Source organism: Salmo salar, chromosome 03 (assembly GCF_965601325.2).
Source record: "Salmo salar chromosome 03, fSalSal1, whole genome shotgun sequence".
NCBI classification, from domain to species: domain Eukaryota; kingdom Metazoa; phylum Chordata; class Actinopteri; order Salmoniformes; family Salmonidae; genus Salmo; species Salmo salar.
In genome coordinates, this window is record NC_138293.1 from 69,144,728 (window position 1) to 69,165,311 (window position 20,584).

Below are 20,584 nucleotides of genomic sequence, written 5' to 3' on the forward strand. Positions count from 1 at the left end.
AGCAAAGTTATAGGAACTGCGTAAGGTTACTTGGCCATACCAGGGTAAGGGTGGAATGGTCAGAGGCTCCTCGGGGGGGAGTGGAGAATTCAATGTGTGATTTGACTTGTATGACATTGCCACCCTCTTGTGGAGAGAAGAGAGCTTGTCATCTCTAACGTATTGTGGTTGTTTCAACATGACTTTTATTATGGTAAATTATATAGCAAACCTGTAATTATATACCCCTGTAGAAATGGCAAGCGTAATTGGAATCAGCATGTCATTGTTGAGACTAATTACCAATTAAGACTACTTGAGGTTGAATCAGTGAACGCATGCTTGCGGGAGCATTCAAAATATACCTTTCCCTTTTGCCTCGTCCCAGTGTGTTGATGCACGTTGAGAAACAATCACATTGACAATGTATTTTAAACAAAAAGGCTACGGTATTCTCCTACTTTACATTCTAACAATCACTCGGTATCTGCGAGGTCAGGCTCACGATTCAACAGGTAAAATAATAATTCATACACCTGTTGAGTTCACAGAATCCACACAAAATCCTATTTCAAGCGACAGTGTAACCCGTAACGATAAACTGACTCATTACATCCCGACGACAAAGACCAACGTCCGTCAAACAAACCAGTCAAGAATCAGCGTAGAAATGCCAGCGCGAAGACAGCTCCACGACACCAAGCCAGGTGAAATGGGTGAATCATACGAAAACGTGCGAAAATATAAATTATCTCAGGACTTTGAAGAATTGAACAGATCACGACGTTCGGGTAGAACAAGAACGGTGGTATTCAATGATAAGAACGGCAAGTACCATTCCAAACAACACGAGGAGAAGCATTCGGAAGATTTTCCATTTAAATCATTTAGTAATATCGATTGCAATCAAGGAAAAATTCAGAATTTACATCGTGGAAAGTTTTCCATCACGGGAAACGATGAGAACCACTCAGATTCAGTAACTCCAGGTAAACTATAGGTGGGCTCTGTTTGTCACTACCATTCAACTTGTTTAGTTTGACTAGCCACGTATTTCTTTGCTCAGAATATGCATAATAGGCTAATGTTAACACTAGCGGTTCTGGGGGGGGGGGCTGTGACAACAATTTTGGACCCCTTTGTGGCCCCCCTAAATGTGGAGTATGAAATAATTTTTACATTTTGGCTATCATTTTTCTTTTTACATCAGATCCGTTATTAGACAGTGGCAACGATGATGATTATGAACATGGTATTTTGCCTGCTAATGCCTGCAATGCAGTGAAGAAAACGATATGACAACAATAACTAATGTAACTGGCCCCTCTAACAGTACAACTGGCCCCAGTTTGGCCCCCCAAGTTGAAATGGTCTAGAACCGCCACTGAATGTTATGTCTGTTTTAGGAGTGCGTGCAGGAAAGATCCGAGTTCGAGGTGAGATAGCAAAAGCAGAGAGCTGGATGAGAATGGAGCCAGAGGTAGAATGTGGAGATGAGACTATGATCCTCAGTATCAGAGGGAGAAGAGCCCTACATCTGCTAGTAGATAGAGGTAAGTCGGACAGTGACCTATCCCGTTGACCATGACTCTCAGTTCCATTACACATTAGTCATTGGATGAAGGTGTCTTCTGTACAGGGGAGTGTTTATTTTATTATATATTTTTTAAGAGCCCTTTATGATATTTTTTTAAGAGCCCTGATGCTCGGTCTGAACATTAACTCACATCGCTTGGGTTAGGGTTTTGGAAGCTTAAGGACCTTATCTTTCATATCAGCAAGACATCATTTTATAAAAACTAAAAGTTAAATTGATACACACCTTTCTAGAGTTAGGGTTCCCCAGCCTAGAGGTAACATAATAAGTGTAAATCTGGGACACTCAAATTAGTTTGCTATGGTTACATAAAACAGAAGGTTACTTAATAACCTTTAACCTTAATCTCAAGCCTAGCTAACGGTAGCCATTTTTACTACAAATGAATACATACCATACGAAACGTAGCATATCATACTAAATGGAGTGTCACGGATTTATGTACAGAATAATACGGAAGACAGTGGACTACTGTGCTAATTAGCTATCTGCGTCTCTGAACATCTTTGTGTAAATGGAAGACGGACTCCACAAACTTGAGTCGTCACCAAAAAATACTATTGTCTGCAACTGTGTTAAAAACAGTGTACATTATTTTCATTTATGAAATGATTTTGACGTGATATGAAAGTAGAGGGATTTATGTTTATAGAAACCTACTGCAATTGAGAATTGATTCATGTTTTAGATGGAGTATTTGACTATTTTGCCTTCCAGAGCCAATTCGCCTTTAAACAGAACATGTAAAGTCCTTGGACTATAAGGAGTAAAGTTAAGCTCATTTAGTCCATTATTGGGCAAAGTCTGACCACAAGGTGTGTGGGTGTGAATGATGCATAGCTGAAGGTTATTCTGTTAATTTGTCCTCTTGCCTTTAGCGAATGCCTCTGCTGTCCCCCTGGCCCATCTACCCTCTCAATGTGGCTACTCTGTCGAGTCGACATGGCGAGACCTGACGTTTGTGGTACCTTATAATGCCTGTCACGTCAAGCAAGAAGTGGTAAAGTAGCACCCCCCCCCCCCCCCCTCTTTAAAAGTAACTCGATGTCCATAGTCACAATCCATTCTCCGAACTTGTCAGACTGGCAGGTCAAAACTGTTCTGTGACTGTCGTTCTGTCAACCTAAAAGCTTTTTCTATTGTTCTTCACACACCATTATTCACTTCTTTCCCGTGGCCTGCGGTGCTGCTGACAGGATGGTAGTTATGTGTTACCTCTGATCTGGAGAGGGACCCCTGTGAAGATGTCCTGCCCAGTGTCCCAGGCCCTGGCCCCCTCCTCCCTCTGCTGCTCATCTCAGGGAATGACTGTCAGACTGCAAGTTCATGGAGCCAAAGAGGAGCTCAGAGTCCAGGGTAAGTGTGGAGTTCTATAGTATAATTTATCACAATTGTGCACAGCCTGCACACTGGCTGCTGAACAGACAGATTTAGAGGCATCATTTGGACTGAATCCAATGTTTCTGTAACTATATTTCTACTGCTATGATGAGTTTGTGGGGATATTGTCAGGTCTGTATGTGAGCTGTGTTGGTTTCCCCCTGCAGTTACAGGAAAATGGACACCACTGCTTTCGCTGGCCCTGCAGTGTGGCTACAGAATGGACAGGCAACATGGAGAGCTGCTCATATCTGCACCCTTCACTGCCTGTGGGATCACATCAAAGGTGAGCCATGGGATGGAAATGATGACTCAGGGCTACTTGACTGTCCTTTTTGTTTTTATATGAAATTTGCTAAAACAATTTCTTTGCTTAATAATGTTGCATTTTACACTGAGTGAACAGAACATTAGGAACACCTGCTCTTTCCATGAGACTGACCAGGTGAAAGCTATGATCCCTTATTGATGTCACTTGTTAGATCCACTTCAATCAGTGTAGATGAAGGGGAGGAGATGGGTAAAATATAATTTTAAGCCTTGAGACATGGATTGTGTATGTGTGCCATTCAGAGGGTTGAATGGGCAAGACAAAAGATTGCAATGCCTTTGAATGGGATATGGTAGTAGGTGCCAAGCTCACCAGTTTGTGTCAAGAACTGCAACGCTGCTGGGTTTTTCATGCTCAAAAGTTTCCTGTGTGTATCAAGGATGGTCGACCACCCAAAGGACATCCAGCCAACTTGACACAACTGTGGGAAGCATTGGAGTCAACATGGGACAGCATCTCTGTGGAACGCTTTCGACACCTTATAGTCCATACCCTGAAGAATTGAGGCTGTTTTGAGAGAAGAGGGTGCAACTCAATATTAGGAAACTTGTTCCTAATATTTTGTACACTCAGTGAAATGATCTTTTCCCCACCTAACTGAAATAGTGGACATTTTCTTCCAGGATGGAAAATACACTCTCTCTCTTCAGATAGGAGAGAAAGCCGTCACACTGGCCTGTCCTTCTTCTCCGCCTGACCAAGTAATACAACCCCTCCGACCTGCAGCAGATTTCCCCCATTATGCAACTATGGGCCCAACAAACTCAGTTTCCACAACCCTGCTGTCTAACCCTTCTTCCATAACCCCGTCTTACCCGGTGCTTCACCCATTCAATCCCCTGCCCACATTTCCCCCTGATCAGCCTTCCAGCCCTGGTATCCATGTTACTTCTCCCTTGACTAATGGCCCCTCTGTCCATCCTCCCCTGGCTCAGCGTCTTCAGGCCTACCCATTCTATCAGTATTACTACCTCCACACGATGCCCCTCAGTGAGTCATACCAGTCACCCCTTTCCTCTAGTCCCCCCTCTCAACTCCCAACTACAGGCCCCACTGAGTCGAAGCCAGGCCACACTCCTGTCCCAAGCCACCCCAACTACAATAACTCCCATGTTACTCAGTATTCTACCACTACAGCTGGTCATCCAGTTCACTCTGAAACCCCCAATCTCCGAACCCCTGAGTATACTCTCCACCCATACTACCACAACTACCATCACCCCAACATCCCTATCCTTGAGCCACCTCAAGGGCCCAGTCCTGGTGCCAAGACGGGTACTTCCACCAATGGTCCTCAGGTTGAACCACCTGCCCCTTACACCCCTAACCCGATCTTCCCGGTGTTTCCACACTACTACCTCTACCACCCCAAAGTGCCTCCCTATAACCCACCCCAACGCCCTCAGCCTGTTACCCCTGCCTCTCACTCCTCTACTCTCCCTGTTAGCAGTTCACAAACACACCGTAGAACTCCTGTGCCTCACCCTCCACCCTATCCTCACTACTACACCCCACAAACACCCAGTGGTGAAGTCAAGAGATCCCATCACCCTGATGACCCTTTTATTCATCTTCAACCTTTGAAACCTATCACTTCCCCTAACTCATCTCCCACCTTAATAGAGATCCCATTCTACCAATACACTCTTCATTTTCCATACAAGCCTCCACCGATCCAGAAACACAGAATTGTTCTCCAGACCAACAATCCCTCTAGACCCATGGACGAACAACCTCCAGTTGTCCCATCTCCCCCTGCGTCGTCTCCTGATCAAAGTGGAAAGTCACACCCTCATGGTCACCTGAAATGGCCTCCACAACAACAACCCTCCAATTCACACACAGCCCAGAGCCTGTCTACTAGTTCTACCTCTGTTGCCCATGCTGCAACCCAACCTCTTCTCTTTCCAAACTTCCCCCCGTTGTACTACCCTTATCTCAAATCACCCATCAGCAAACCTCAACAAGAACAAAACCCTGTTACTGTCCTCCCCACTGCTCCGCCTGCATCCTCTTCAACCTCTACTCCAGCATCTGGCCATCCAGTTTATCCACACTACTACGATCACCCATACTATTACCACTCATTGCCTTATGATCCATACAGATTACCCCAACCTGTTGATCATGCATTTTCTGCCCCATCTAAAGGAGCTCCGACTCCTCCATCTCAGACCTCTGCTCCTCACACTATGGAAACTTCTCACCAACCAGCCCTTCCATATGACTATGCCCAGGCCAAAATGCCTATCCAGATTACTACCCAAACTCAGCCTATTCCTCCTGCCACTAACAGTCCTCAAACCCCCACTCCAACCCCAGAATCTACAACTCCTGAAATCCCACCTTTTCCCTTTGACCCTTACTACTACTACTACTACTACTACTACTACCATCCTGGAATGTCCATCTACAACCAGGACCAAAGCTATGATCCCAGTACACACGCCGAAAAGACATCAGGGGCTCAAGCTCCCCTAGATTCTGACCATTATAGAAGAGGAAGCTTTGCCCGCACTCCTGTGGCGAGTCCAACCCATGCACCCCATCCTACCACCAAACCCATTCATAACCCCTCACACCATCACATCATTCATCCACAAACTTCAACCATTCCTTCCCATCATCGTCCCAACCCAGGGCCCCCTGGAGATCTGCCAGACACAGTGATGAAAGGTAAGTCTTCATCTTTAATATTTCTACTGTATGTGTGAACTGCACCACTATTGAAAGGCTGTGGTTGTCTCATATCAGTGCATGCACTATAAAGAGCCACAAGAGGGCACCTCACCTCTACATTTTTGACGTGTTTTTCTGGATTTGTTGTTATTCTGTCTCTCACTGTTCAAATAAACCTACCATTAAAATTATAGACTGATTATTTCTTTGTCAGTGGGCAAATGTACAAAATCAGCAGGGGATCAAATACTTTTTTCCCTCACTGTAGCTGCATGAAATATCCATATTCTTTAGGTTTTTCCACAGAACCTGCTGCTCAGCTCCACTAAATAACTGTCCATATAGTGAACAAGCAGTTATTTTGTCTGAAAACCTCTACGTTGTTTTGTCTCGTTTTTCAGCTGCCGTGGTGACTCCCAGGCCCCTCCCCCACCACCAGCCCAACCCCGTCACACCCGGAGGCTCACAATCACCACCTTCCAGTCTTTACCCACAGGAAGTCCCTCCCACCTGGAGGACCAGGAGGTCAGTTTCAGCCAATGGTGTCATATTATAGACAGAGTTTGATACATACTGTCTGGTCAGTGCATTTGAGTGTGTTGTCCTGTCCTCATCCACAACAGATCTACTTCATGTGCTCCACGGAGTTGTGCTCCCCAGCAGATGGGGACTGTATTGAGGGCTGCTTTAGCGGTGAGTTGAATTAACACTCCTATAATGGTTTGGACAATCGTGAGCATAAAATGTACTTGTTTCTTACAGTATTCAATGTGACACTAATGTATTTGCAATCTTTGTTACATTAACTGTTATTCATTTGTAGGACCAAAGCTGGACAACTGAAGAAATTAATAAATTCACAATTGGTCAATGATTTGTTTTTCTCCAGCACTTATTCAGTCATGCAGTAAGCACAATGACATCAGACAAGGAGGAAGACATTTTTTTTTTTATTTTAACAAAAAGCTCCACATTTGGTGCCAAGTTAGTCAGTAGTATTAGCTTGTAACAGAACATAAGCGGTACTCAGTGTAAAAAAAACATTGGAAATTGTAGTTCTCATAAATTAAGACTTCCTACAAGACACTTGACCTGGTTAGGTACACCATTTGGCCTACTCCTGCCTGACATGGCCTGCATTTACAGGGCAACACTTTGGCTTGTGTACCAAGCCACTCCATTTGAAGTGTTTATTCTATCACACTCAACAGCCTCCAGTACAACTGCTGCTTGACGGGGCATTCAGGGCGATATGATTCCCAATAGCAATAAGGTTCACATCCGCTGCGATTGGAGTGACTCAAAATTACAAAAATGTTTGCTTATAAAAATCAGTGTAACAGTTTAGCTTCCGTCCCTCTCCTCGCTCGAACCAGGGACCCTCTGCACACATTGACAACTGACACCCACGAAGCATCGTTACCCATTGCACCACAAAAGCCGCGGCCCTTGCAGAGCAAGGGGAAGAACTACTTCAGGTCTCAGAGCGAGTGCCACTACTAACTAGCTAGCCATTTCACATCGGCATCAAAGTAATAGCATACGAAGTCAAGCAAACAGAACGTTAGAGACATATTTAAGGATTCCTGACTCAACTTTGCATATGATATCATCCCACGTCAACATCCAAACATGGAATGAAGAAATCAGTCTTTCGTATCACCTCAGGGCGTACAAGTGGAGCTGGAGTTGGGATTAGTATTGTAATTGTGTAGAATGATTAGATGTTATTAATAAATGTACTTCATTTGGCATAGAGAACCAACTACGGATTAATCCAGTTTGCAGTTAAATCCTTGTAAATTAATTTCCTAACAGTCTAAGATCATGTTAAGATGCTAATTCTGTCAGCAGTACATTGCTATGGATATTTTAACTTTGAAACGTGCTTCACTTGTCTGATTACAGCAGTGCCCTCATTCAATGCTCCGTATGACTATCTTAATAAAATGGTCCCTTTCATGTAAGCAGCATTGTCAGCAAGAGCAGCTATATACATTTGGTAAGTGATTTTTAAAAAGGTAAAAAATATGAAGATTAAGGACTACAGTGGGAAGAGGGGCAGAACAAACAGCTGCTACTGAGCTACTGAGCAACAGTATCTTGTCTGCAATGTTCATATGTCATCTAAATGGATGGTGTGGTCTCATTCTGAGCCCTGCTAAAGCACGTCCAGAGGATCTAGAGCCCTGTCCAGCTACGCAAATGAATACAAGCTAATTAGGACATCCATTTTTATTGGGCGCCTCTCCAGAAGTATTAAGTGAAAGAATGGGGTGATGGTCACTGAATGACAACCATCTGGTTTGGTCTCAATGGAGAAATGTTTGAACATGGTGGTCCTGTCCCCTCAGTACACGGGGGCAGAGAGGTGACTCCTCTTGATCTGTTTCACGAGGATGCTGCAGCACACCACGGCTGTGATCTAGGAGCAGGGAGGAAAGGGTTAAGCAGAATGGGATCAGAGAAAGAGAGCAGGGTGAGCGATCACAGCCACCTTCAGGAGTAGACCACATGAAGTAACAGGGTGAGCGATCGCCCCCCATCACCTTCAGGATTAGACCACATGAAGTAACAGGGTGAGATTCATGAGTGCAAATCCCCACCTAAAATATTGCCTTAGACAAGCAAATGTACCTAAATAGTGTGTGAATTGAAGACACACTCATTCCAGACATTTAACAGTAGAAGATGGATAGCTTGCAGTAAGACTAGACATTGACCTTACTGAGCAGTGGAAAGAGGATCTGTGAGTGTGCGAGGAAAGAATCATAGATCATTGGTGTAAATAAAGATGGAGGAGTAAGGAGTTAGTGCATCAGCCACAGGTATGATGACGGGAAGTGGGGTAAAGACCACAGGGTCCTGGTTGGGGGGGGGACAGTAGTAGAGGAGGATGTAGGGGAGAGGACTGGGAGTGCTGGATCTCTTTCCTGAGGAGGGAGATGCACACCAGGGCCAAGATCTGAAAGGAGGGAAAGGAAGGGGGAGAAGAGTGATTTGAAGGGAGGGATGGTAAAGGATGGGAGAAACAGATGAAGGTAGGGGTTATTACAAAGGAGAAGCAGAGGGTTGAAAAACGAAAACAGTTAAGTCTTGGGGTTTGCTTCAACTCTCCTCTGACAATCAGTTTCATCACATTCAGCACGGGAACAATGTGTAACACAACACCCATCTGTTGCTCTCTTCTAACCAGTGCATTTCTAACCCTGCAGCAACATATACCCTGGTTAACGAATTTGTCCACTGAACTGTGTGTAGTATTGCCTACCATCATAGCAGCAGTCCCAAGGAAGAGGCCAATCACCAGAGGCGCTTTGGACTCAAGGAGGTTGATGATCACTGTGGGGCAGGCCTGCAGGGGGACAGAGAGACCAGAGGGGGACGGGTTAGGGCCTTGGGCTCAGTACAGAGCAGAGATATGGAAATCGAGGCCATCCTCCTCGATGCCTCCATAGTGGAATAAACATAAGGTAACAAATGTCATTTGTCAGTCTTGAGAGATTATTTTACATAAACTCAGCAAAAAAAGAAACGTCCCTTTTTCAGGACCCTGCCTTTCAAAGATAATTTGTAAAAATCCACAGATCTTCATTGTAAAGGGTTTAAACACCATTTCCCATACTTGTTCAATGAACCATGAACATGCACCTGTGGAACGGTCGTTAAGACACTAACAGTTTACAGACGGTAGGCAATTAAGGTTACAGTTATGAACTCTTAAGAAACTAAAGAGGCTTTTCTACTGACACTGAAAAACACCAAAAGAAAGATGCCCAGGGTCCCTGCTCATCTGTGTGAATGTGCCTTAGGCATGCTGACTGCAGATGTGGCCAGGGCAATACATTGCAATGTCCGTACTGTGAGACGCCTAAGAGTGCTATAGGGAGACAGGACGGACAGCTGATCGTCCTCTCAGTGGCAGACCACGTGTAACAACACCTGCACAGGATCGGTACATCTGAACATCACACCTGCGGGACAGGTACAGGATGGCAACAACTGCCTGAGTTACACCAAGAACGCACAATCCCTCCATCAGTGCTCAGACTGTCCGCAATAGGCTGAGAGAGGCTGGACTGAGGGCTTGTAGGCCTGTTGTAAGGCAGTTCCTCACCAGACATCACCGGCAACAATGTCGCTTATGGGCACAAACCCACCGTCGCTGGACCAGACAGGACTGGCAAAAAGTGGTCTTCACTGACGAGTCGCGGTTTTGTCTCACCATTGGTGATGGTCGTATTCGCGTTTATCATCGAAGGAATGAGCGTTACACCGAGGCCTGTACTCTGGAGCGGGATCGATTTGGAGGTGGAGGGTCCGCCGTGGTCTGGGGCGGTGTGTCACAGCATCATCAGATTGAGCTTGTTGTCATTGCAGGCAATCTCAACGCTGTGCGTTACAGGAAGACATCCTCCTCCCTCATGTGGTACCCTGCCTGCACCTGTAACTTACATTTACTCACAAATATCCATTGGATGGACAACAATGCATGAAATACATTGAAGTTCAAGTTCATGTTTCTCAAGTTTATAGGATTTGGCCTATGATGAACACACTCACAGGGACAGCTAAGGTCCCCAAAAAGCCAGTAATGGGACATGTGATTTTGACCAAGAGGTCCAAGCCACCAAGGAGACCACAGCAGTGCAACTAGAAGAAAGAGAGAAGGAAAGTGCTATTTAGAATGTGTACATAATTGTTATAGAGCTGTGGATTGAATTAGCTATGATGGAGTGAAATGTGCCTAACTAAAGCTGTGATTCTATTAATAGTTTGGGAATAGGTTTGGTCTTTACCACATTGTGGAACATGGACAGGGTAACAGCCAAGCCAGGGTCTTGTTTGTCCAGATACTGAGCGTACACAGTCGTATAGAATATTGCCACCTGCTTCCCAACCTGCACAGCACAGCACAAAGACAAGACAACAACACATGAGGTAGACTTACACTGTTGACTACTACCACTTCATGAAATAGCACAGGGTTTGGTGATCTGCGTGAAAGGGAAGCCTTGGCTTTAAGTTGTTTATCATTAATCCTTTTCTCTCGCTCCCCTTTTCCCTTCCCTCTCTCACCTCATCGCTCATCACGTAGGCTCCCCCACCGGCTCCAATCACTAATACAGTCAGGAAAGACAGCAGGCAGGAAGACTGAGAGGCAGGAAAACAAGACACATACTCTATGAATTACCACACATAAAACCACAGTATCACTGTATATGTATAAACTGTCCTTTAAATTGACTTGTTTCTTATTTGTGTTGTGACGTTAAATGTATGCACAATAAATCAAGTTGAATTTGAAGTTGCGACAATGAGAAAAGACCATGACCTTTCTGAGAAACTGTGTGAAGGTTACTATGTGCCTCTAAAATAAATCACTGGCTATCTTCACAAGCTACAGAAGCATAGAAGTAATGACATTCCTCAACCTGAGTTCTGAATTTAATGTGAGAGAGATCACATACTGTATGACACGCTCACAGTCATGCATCCAATAATAAACCACAGAGTGAAAGCAACCGCTGCCTCAAAATGGCAACAGGAAGCTCTGGGCAAGATAAACCATTCACTGTGATTTCTACCTTGAACCTGCAGCCAAAAACAAGTTTCAGCTCATCATAGCTGTAAATTAGTAAGCGCATTGCTTTGTCAATCTTTGTCAATTTGAGATACGAAGCAATCATAATTGCATCATCTGTTTCTGACATCTTGGACTGTAGTGTGTTTCGTAGGGGAATAGCTAATAATAATAATAGTTTGGGTTATTTCAAGCTGTGAAAGTGTTTTCCAAATCTAGAAACTTTGTTAGAGCCTTTGACCTCTTCCCTGAACTCACTATCCCTAAGAACTGGAAACCTGTCGCTATACCCATGGAATGGTGTTAAACCAGGAAACAGGTCACCCACTGAGCTAGTCATTCACAAAAATGTCCTGCAGCAAAGCTTCACACAGGAAGTAAGAATTTCTTATCTCGAGCCCTTGTTAAATGGGATCTTAAGTCTCTGGCCTTCTCAGACCAAGAGGTGAGACTCCCAGTGCTCCTCTATGGTTGCAAAGTGCACCATGGCTCTTGAGGTAGTGGATCAGTTGAGGGATTGATGACAATAAGTGCTTGCTAGGCCCCTGAGAGAGAGAGGTCAGAGGTGCAGCAAGGAGAACCAGAGAGTGGCGGGAAAAAGCAGCAGGTTCACTCAACATTCCATACGCTCCATGTGACAGCTTAGATTTCCACCGGTGCTTTGTGGGTAAGGGCTTTGGGCAAAATATTGGGTTGAACAAGTTTAGATAATAAGAGTTCCTCACTAGAAAGTAAGAAGTTAAACTAATATGTATGTTCTTAGACGCCAATGTTCCATGTGGAAGAAGGGTTGGTTGGTCACTAGAAATGGGTGAATATCCACACCTGGTTTCTGAAAGCATGTCTGGTCTCACGTTTCAGTCTTTTGATCTTCCTTGACTTGTTTGAGGACAATTGAATGAACTAAGGTTACCTACCTCTGCCCACTCAAGCCTCTAAATCAGGGCTGTTAAATACTTCGTGCCCCCCCTTCAGTGTAGTGTAACTAATGGAAAATGGTTGCCGTTTTTCTTTTCGTTGTAGCTTACCACTTCCAATGCAGTCTTATTCTCATTGCACGCTCCATAGTCTCCGAAAACAGCCACGAGCAACATCACTGCTCCTAACACAATTAACACTGACACAACTACAGTATGAGAGAGAGAGAGATTTGTCAATGTTAGCTGTTCAGCACTAATGGTGATTTGAATAATTTGTCAGTAACACTTAAGAGATTAACTTTATTAATGGTTTTAAAATATTTATAAGTCATTAATAAAGTAATTATTAGTTTATAAACCTGTAATAAAATATATAAAGTGACCTAAAGTTGTATAGTCTATCCATGGCATACAGCTGCAAAAGGTTTTCCAACAAATCTGGGGCTGAAATTAGTAGAGCAGAATTGTGTGAGCTCACCGCTGACAAACTGTTGCGTGTTGAGGTCTATGTTGAAAAGTCCTCTGGTCTCAGAGCTGAATCTCAGCCACAAGCCCAACCCGAACATCACAAAACCCACCAGCTATCAGAGGAAGAGACCACAAAAACTGTGCATGAAACAGGTTGTGAAAGCATACCTAAAGATCAGTCTCACACAATATGTTACAAATAGTGTACAAGATGTACTAGTATTAAAGGGATACTTCGGGATTTTGGCAATACTTCCCCAGAGTCAGATGAACTCATGGATACCATTTACATGTCTCTACATCCAGAATGATGAACAGTGCTTGACTTGGACTGAAATACAGTGGCAAGAAAAAGTATGTGAACCCTTTGGAATTACCTGGATTTCTGCATAAATTAGTCATGAAATTTGATTTGATCTTAGTCACAATAATAGACAAACAGTGTGCTTAAACTAATAACACACAAATTATTGTATTTTTCTTGTCTATATTGAATACAGAATTTAAACATTCACAGTGTTGGTTGGGGAAAGTATTTGAACCCCTAGGTTAATGACTTCTCCAAAAGCTAATTGTAGTCAGGTGTCAGCTAACTTGGAGTCCAATCAATGAGACGAGATTGGAGATGTTGGTTAGAACTGCCCTGCCCTATAAAAAACACTCACAAAATTTGAGTTTGCTATTCACAAGAAGCATTGCCTGATGTGAACCACGCCTCGAACAAAAGAGATCTCAGAAGACCTAAGATTAAGAATTGTTGACTTACATAAAAGCTGGAAAGGTTTACAAAAGTATCTCTAAAAGTCCTGATGTTCATCAGTCCACGGTAAGACAAATTGTCTATAAATGTAGAAAGTTCAGCACTGTTGCTACTCTCCCTAGGAGTGGCCGTCCTGCAAAGATGACTGCAAGAGCACAGTGCAGAATGCTCAATGAGGTTAAGAAGAATCCTAGAGTGTCAGCTAATGACTTACAGAAATCTCTGGAACATGCTAACATCTCTGTTGACGAGTGAATGATACGAAAAACACTAAACAAGAATGGTGTTCATGGGAGGATACCACGAAAGAAGCCACTGCTGTCCATAAAAAGCATTGCTGCATGTCTGAAGTTCGCAAAAGAGTACCTGGATGTTCCACAGCACTTCTGGCAAATTATTCTGTGGACAGATGAAACTACAGTTGAATTGTTTGGAAGGAACACACAACACTGTGTGGAGAAAAAAAGGGCACAGTACACCAACATCAAAACCTCATTCCGACTGTAAAGTATGGTGGAGGAAGCATCATGGTTTGGGGCTGCTTTGCTGCCTCAGGGCCTGGACAGCTTGCTATCATCGCCGGAAAAATGAATTCCCAAGTTTATCAACACAGGAGAATGTTAGGCTATCTGTCCGCCAATTGAAGCTCAACAGAAGTTGGGTGATGCAACAGGACAACGACCCAAAACACAGAAGTAAATCAACAACAGAATGCCTTCAACAGAAGAAAATACACCTGGAGTGGCCCAGTCAGAGTCCTGACCTCAACCTGATTTAAAATGCTGTGGCATGACCTCAAGAGCGGTTCACACCAGACATCCTAAGAATATTGCTGAACTGAAACAGTTTTGTAAAGAGGAATGGTCCAAAATTCCTCCTGACCGTTGTGTAGGTCTGATCCACAACTACAGAAAACATTTGGTTGAGGTCATTGCTGCCAAAGGAGGGTCAACCAGTTATTAAATCCAAGGGTTCACATACTTTTTCCACCCTACACTGTGAATGTTTACACAGTGTGTTCAATAAAGACATGAAAACGTATAATTGTTTGTGTGTTATTAGTTTAAGCAGACTGTGTTTGTCTATTGATGAAGATCAGATACAATTTTATGACCAATTTATGCAGACATCTAGGTAATTCCAAAGGGTTCACATACTTTCTCTTGCCACTGTAGGTGCCAGAACTCATTTTGGGTGCCGGTACTGTTTATATTTAGGTGCAGGAGCTCCACAATACTCTTGAGCTAATATTCTATAAGAGGAACAGAAGCTCAAGCAGGAAAACAATTGAGGAGAGTTTCTGCCCAAGTCAAGCACTGAGTATGAAGGAACCAATATTAACTAGCGTTAGCACAATGGCTGGACGTCTATGGTATCTACTAGCATACTAGCTCGTTAGCGGTTGCGCTACGCTAGTTAGCAACTTCCTTCAAACTGAAAGCAGTAACTCCCCTCAATGAACTGTGAATATTTCATTTCATGACTCTAGGACCAAGAAATGTATTCAAAATTGCTTCTGAAGTTTCATAATTGTATGTTTGTTAATGGGAGAATATGGCAGTTTTTTCCATTTCCTGAAATGTTCTGTTTTGAAGTTTTGAACGATGATTGGTAACATGATGACAGTCATGGGCTCCAAGTGGCGCAGCGGTCTAAGGCATCTCAGTGCTAGAGGCGTCACTACAGGCCCCGGTTCGATTCCATGCTGTATCACAACCCGGCCCTGATTGGGAGTCCCATAGGGCGGCGCACAATTGGCCCAGCGTCGTCCAGGTTAGGGTTTGGTCGGGGTAGGCCGTCATTGTAAATAAGAATTTGTTCTTAACTGACTTGCCTAGTTAAATAAAGGTTAAATATAAATGTAAATGTCAGCTGCAGCACTGTTTTGCAAAAATGGACTACGAATAAATATAGTCTAGTTTGGGAAAGCTAGATAAACAAGACATAAAGAAAGAATGTTTCACAATAGGCATTCCTTTCAAAGCACAAAATAGCATTAGCATAAATACTGAACAGAATAGCTTCCTCAACCAGGGGCTAGGAATAAACTAGTTCAATGAATTAAACAGCACAACTGTGTGATTCTACACTGCTATTTAAGTTTTTGGTTTCGTTTCTTACTTTTGATTCATTTATTTGGAATTCCCCTGCTTGGAATATCAGTTAGCTGGTAAAGTGAACTAACCACACCCCAATGATGAAGTAAGTCTGTGGTTTTGCAACTGTCGGCTCATATCTCATATTGCCTTACCTCCTTATCTTACCTCATTTGCACACACTGTATATATACTTTTTTCTATTGTGTTATTGACTGTATGTTTGTTTATTCCATGTGTAACTCTGTGTTGTTGTTGTTTGTGTCGCACTGCTTTGCTTTATCTTGGCCAGGTCCGCAGTTGTAAATGAGAACTTGTTCTCAACTAGCCTACCTGGTTAAATAAAAGGTGAAATAAATATATATATATATATATATATATATATATATATATATATATATATATATATATATATATATATATATATATATTTTTTTTTTTATGATTTAGGCCTGCTTTTCAGCAGCAAGGTAAATGTTTTGTTGCTTCTTTTGTATTCGTATTACATTGATTGGATTAAAAAGCCTGAACACAACCTAAGAGGTTGTCTGGATGAACGACAACATTTTGAAACTTAACATGACACTAAACTTCTCGCTCACTTCCATTAATGAAGGAGAAATTCACTAATGGAATGAACTTGTGTGTGTGTGTGTTGTGTACACTACATACGCACACACACGCATGCTCTAAAAGATGGCACTGAAAAACATGGCTGACGTTTTACATTCTCCCAACCAATTGTGCAATTTTGTTGCGTTTTGTACAACTTATTTTTTTACTTATTGTGTACATAATGTTGCTGCTACTGTCTCTTATGACCGAAAATAACTTCTGGACATCAGAAAAGCGATTACTCACTGCAGACTGGAAGAAACTTTTTCCTTTAACGAGTCCGACGAGAAGGATATCCTGCTTTCACTGGAACAGGCACAGATTCACGCCTTTTGCGTGAAGAAAAGACACCGGAAAAGGGGACGCAGATCAGGGATCCTTCTGAGAATCCGGGGGCGAGCGAGTAAACTCCCAATGCCTTCCATTCTTCTTGCTAACGTGCAATCGTTGGAAAATAAAATTGATGACCTACCATTAAGATTATCCTACCAACAGGACATTAAAAACTGTAACATCTTATGTTTCACCGAGATGTGGCTGAACGAAGAAATGGACAATATAGAGCTGGTGGGATTTTCCATGCACCAGCAGAACAGAGACGCTACCTCTGCTAAGATGAGGGGTGGGGGTGTGTATCTTTTTGTCAATAACAGCTGGTGCGCGATGTCTAATAATTAAAGAAGTCTCGAGGTATTGCTCGCCTGAGGTAGAGTACCTTATGATAAGCTGTTGACCACACTATCTACCAAGCGAGTTCTCATCTGTATTATTCGTAGCCGTCTATTTACCACCACAAAGCGAAGCTGGCACTAAGACCACTCTCAACCAACTCGATAAGGTCATAAGCAAAGAAGAAAATGCTCACCCAGAGATGCATACAAAGCTCTCCCCAGCCCTCCATTTGGCAAATCTGGCCATAATTCTATCCTGATTCCTGCTTACAAGCAAAAACTAAAGCAGGAAGTACCAGTGACTCGCTCAATACGAAAGTGGTCAAATAACGCGGATGCGACACTACAGGACTGTTTTGCTAACACAGACTGGAATATGTTCCGGGATTCATCCAATGGCATTAAGGAATAAATCACCTCAGTCATCGGCTTCATCAATAAGTGCATCGATGACGTCGTCCCCACAGTGACTGTACGTACATATCCCAACCAGAAGCCATGGATTACAGGCAACATCCGCATCGAGCTAAAGGCTAGAGCTGCCGCTTTCAAGGAGCAGGAGACTAATCCGAACGCTTATATGAAATCCCGCTATGCCCTCAGACGAACCATCAAACAAGCAAAGCGGCAATACAGGATTAAGATTGAATCCTACGACACCGGTTCTGATGCTTGTCAGATGTGACAGGGCTTGAAAACTATTACGGACTACAAAGGGAAACCCAGACGAGCTGCCCAGTGACGCGAGCCTACCAGACGAGCTAAATGCCTTTTATGCTCGCTTTGAAGCAAGCAACACTGAAGCATGCACGAGAGCACCAGCTGTTCTGGATGACTGTGTGATAACGCTCTTGGTAGCCGATGTGAACAAAACCTTTAAACAGGTCAACATTCAACACTGCTAGGCCAGACTGATTACCAGGACGTGTACTCAAAGCATGCACCGACCAACTGGCAAGTGTCTTCACTGACATTTTCAACCTCTCCCTGACCGAGTCTGTAATACCTACCCGTTTCAAGCAGACCACCATAGTCCCTGTGCCAATGGAAGCGAAGGTAACCTGCCTAAATGATTACTGCCCCTTGGCACTCACGTCGGTAGCCATGAAGTGCTTTGAAAGGCTGGTCATGGCTCACATCAACAGCATCCTCCCGGACACCCTAGACCCACTCCAATTCGCATACCGCCCCAACAGATCCACAGATGACGCAATCTCAATCGCACTCTATACTGCTCTTTCTCACCTGAACAAAAGGAACACCTATGTGAGAATGCTGTTCATTGACTACAGCTCAGCATTCAACACCATAGTGCCCACGAAGCTCATCACTAAGCTAAGGACTCTGGGACTAAACACCTCCCTCTGCAACTGGATCCTGGACTTCCTGACGGGCCGACCCCAGGTGGTAAGAGTAGGCAACAACACATCTGCCACGCTGATCCTTAACACTGGGGCCCCTCAGGGGTGTGTACTTAGTCCCCTCCTGTATTCCCTGTTCACCCACGACTGCATAGCCAAACACGACTCCAACACAATCATTACGTTTGCTGACAACAACAGTGGTAGGCCTGATCACCGACAACGATGAGACGGCATATAGGGAGGAGGTCAGAGAACTGGCAGTGTGGAAAAGACGGGCCGAACAGACCCCATTAACATCAACGGGCTGTAGTGTAGCGGGTCGAGAGTTTCAAGTTCCTTGGTGTCCACATCACCAACGAAAAATCATGGTCCAAACATACCAAGACAGTCGTGAAGAGGGCACAACAAAACATTTTCCCTCTCAGGAGACTGAAAAGATTTGGCATGGGTCCCCAGATCCTCAAAAGGTTCTACAGCTGCACCATTGAGAGCATCCTGACCGGTTACATCACCGCCTGGTATGGCAACTGCTCGGAATCTGACCATAAGGCGCTCCAGAGGGTAGTGCGAACGGGGGGCCAAGCTTCCTGCCATCCAGGACCTATATAATAGGCGATGCCAGAGGAAAGCCCATAAAACTCCAGTCACCCAAGTCATAGACTGTTTTCTCTGCTACCGCACGGCAAGCGGTACCGGAGCGCCAAGTCCAGGATCAAAAGGCTCCTCAACAGCTTCTACCCCCAAGCCATTAGACTGCTGAACAATATTTTATTCCTTGTGTTACTATTTTATTTGTATTGTTCTTTTAAACTCTGCAAGGGAAGGGATCATAAGCAAGTATTCCACAGTAAAGTTTACACCAGTTATATTCGGGCATGTGACACCAATTTTATGGACAACTGTGAGCAATAGACATGAGCTGGTACTTTGATGGGAAAGTGGTTTAATCAGTCAGACAGACAATACATGCAGCCTTTTAATAACAGCAGTGAAAATGTATTTCCCATACAGAGATGGTAGCAAGGTTCTGGGCAAAATTTCAATAAGTGATTCAATTATTTGAATTTAACAAAGTGTATTTCCAAATCAGCAAATGGCAAATGCTGCTTAGGTTGATCAAAGATAAATAGACAATGCCCAATGACGGGTAGGCCGTTATTGTAAATAAGAACGTGTTATAACCCACTTGCCTAGTTAAATAAAGTTAAAATTAAAATAAATACATTTGAACTATTCACGTACCACAATTAATTTAAATTTGACACCAGCCCCCTTATCTTTCTCATACACACCAGATACCAAGGTGTTACCATTAGGTCTACAGTTACAGTGAGATTGTGGATACTTACGGCAAAAATGATGTTGAAAAGGAGGAGGATACACTTGCACAGCTGGCCACATCCGTCCAATGCCATTACCAAAGGTTTGCTTACACGCTACACTAAGGAAGTCAGAAATACAGTCTGGTGGAAAATAATTGAAGATGTTCAAACATCTAAATGTTTACAATATGTGTGGGGGGGGGGGGGGGGGGCAAGCGGTGTTATGTGTCGAGGGTTGGTGGAAGTATTTAGTTAACTATACAGTATCATAGCCAGAGTTGAATCATTGCAAGGTTAATCTTTCATTAGAAAAATGTTGTAACAGTTTGATCTTCTACCTCGAGCTACAGTGAGGGAAATGTAACGTAAACCTACCTGGATTCTTTGCGCGCAGACCAGTCTCTTCACACTGCAGCATGCAACTTCGACAACAAACCGTTCTTAAATTTCAGACGATGTGAGTGAAGAAGACAATTTATTGTTGGATTTCATCTGGATTAAGTCCAACCCCCAGTCCGATTGAACCATCTGATTGGATTAGGTTGTTGAGTGACTGGACGGGGGGGACGGGGGGGGGGGGACGGGGGGGGGACGGGGGGGGTGGCAATGATGGAGAAATGAAACTTATTTTTGCCCAGTTCTGGGAAACACTTGTGTTATGCGACAAGCAGTTGTGTTGTGCAAGTAATAATGAGCAGATAAGAGTGTACTGTACAGTTATAGCCACACACAGTATATCATATAGGCCTTTCATAATCAAATCAAATGTATTTATAAAGCCATTTTTACGTCAGCCTAAAACCCCAAACAGCAAGCAA

General features: G+C 43.6%; 2 protein-coding genes and 1 non-coding gene across 6 annotated transcripts; 2 read left to right on the plus strand and 1 right to left on the minus strand.

The window, feature by feature from the left end:
• The first annotated feature begins 337 nt into the window (after window positions 1–337).
• LOC106601204 (uncharacterized) lies at window positions 338–5,412 on the plus strand. The gene is made up of 7 exons (XM_082973116.1): window positions 338–968; window positions 1,386–1,532; window positions 2,455–2,576; window positions 2,773–2,932; window positions 3,124–3,242; window positions 3,911–5,266; window positions 5,395–5,412. Exons 1-7 carry the CDS (start codon window positions 404–406, stop codon window positions 5,410–5,412), a joined length of 2,487 nt encoding a protein of 828 aa, XP_082829242.1. The 5' UTR covers window positions 338–403.
• LOC123741693 (uncharacterized) lies at window positions 5,412–7,281 on the plus strand. The gene is made up of 3 exons (XR_014387614.1): window positions 5,412–5,963; window positions 6,368–6,491; window positions 6,590–7,281. It is a non-coding gene; the product is annotated as an uncharacterized LOC123741693 (transcript).
• cd9 (CD9 molecule) lies at window positions 6,901–20,288 on the minus strand. Of its 4 annotated transcripts, none has more exons than XM_014193133.3 (9): window positions 20,142–20,288; window positions 19,794–19,907; window positions 12,949–13,051; window positions 12,579–12,676; window positions 11,046–11,120; window positions 10,766–10,867; window positions 10,530–10,619; window positions 9,238–9,321; window positions 6,901–8,391 (listed from the first exon to the last, which is right to left on the minus strand). In XM_014193133.3, the coding sequence occupies exons 2-9, from the start codon at window positions 19,857–19,859 to the stop codon at window positions 8,317–8,319; spliced, it is 693 nt and encodes a 230-aa protein (XP_014048608.1). In that variant the 5' UTR covers window positions 19,860–19,907; window positions 20,142–20,288; the 3' UTR covers window positions 6,901–8,316. The 4 variants fall into 4 exon arrangements, with proteins under 4 accessions (XP_014048608.1, XP_014048609.1, NP_001117013.1 ...); XM_014193134.3 differs by having other exon boundaries at window positions 19,794–19,880; window positions 20,142–20,277; NM_001123541.3 differs by having other exon boundaries at window positions 19,794–19,885; window positions 20,142–20,213.
• Between the last annotated feature and the right edge of the window lie 296 nt (window positions 20,289–20,584).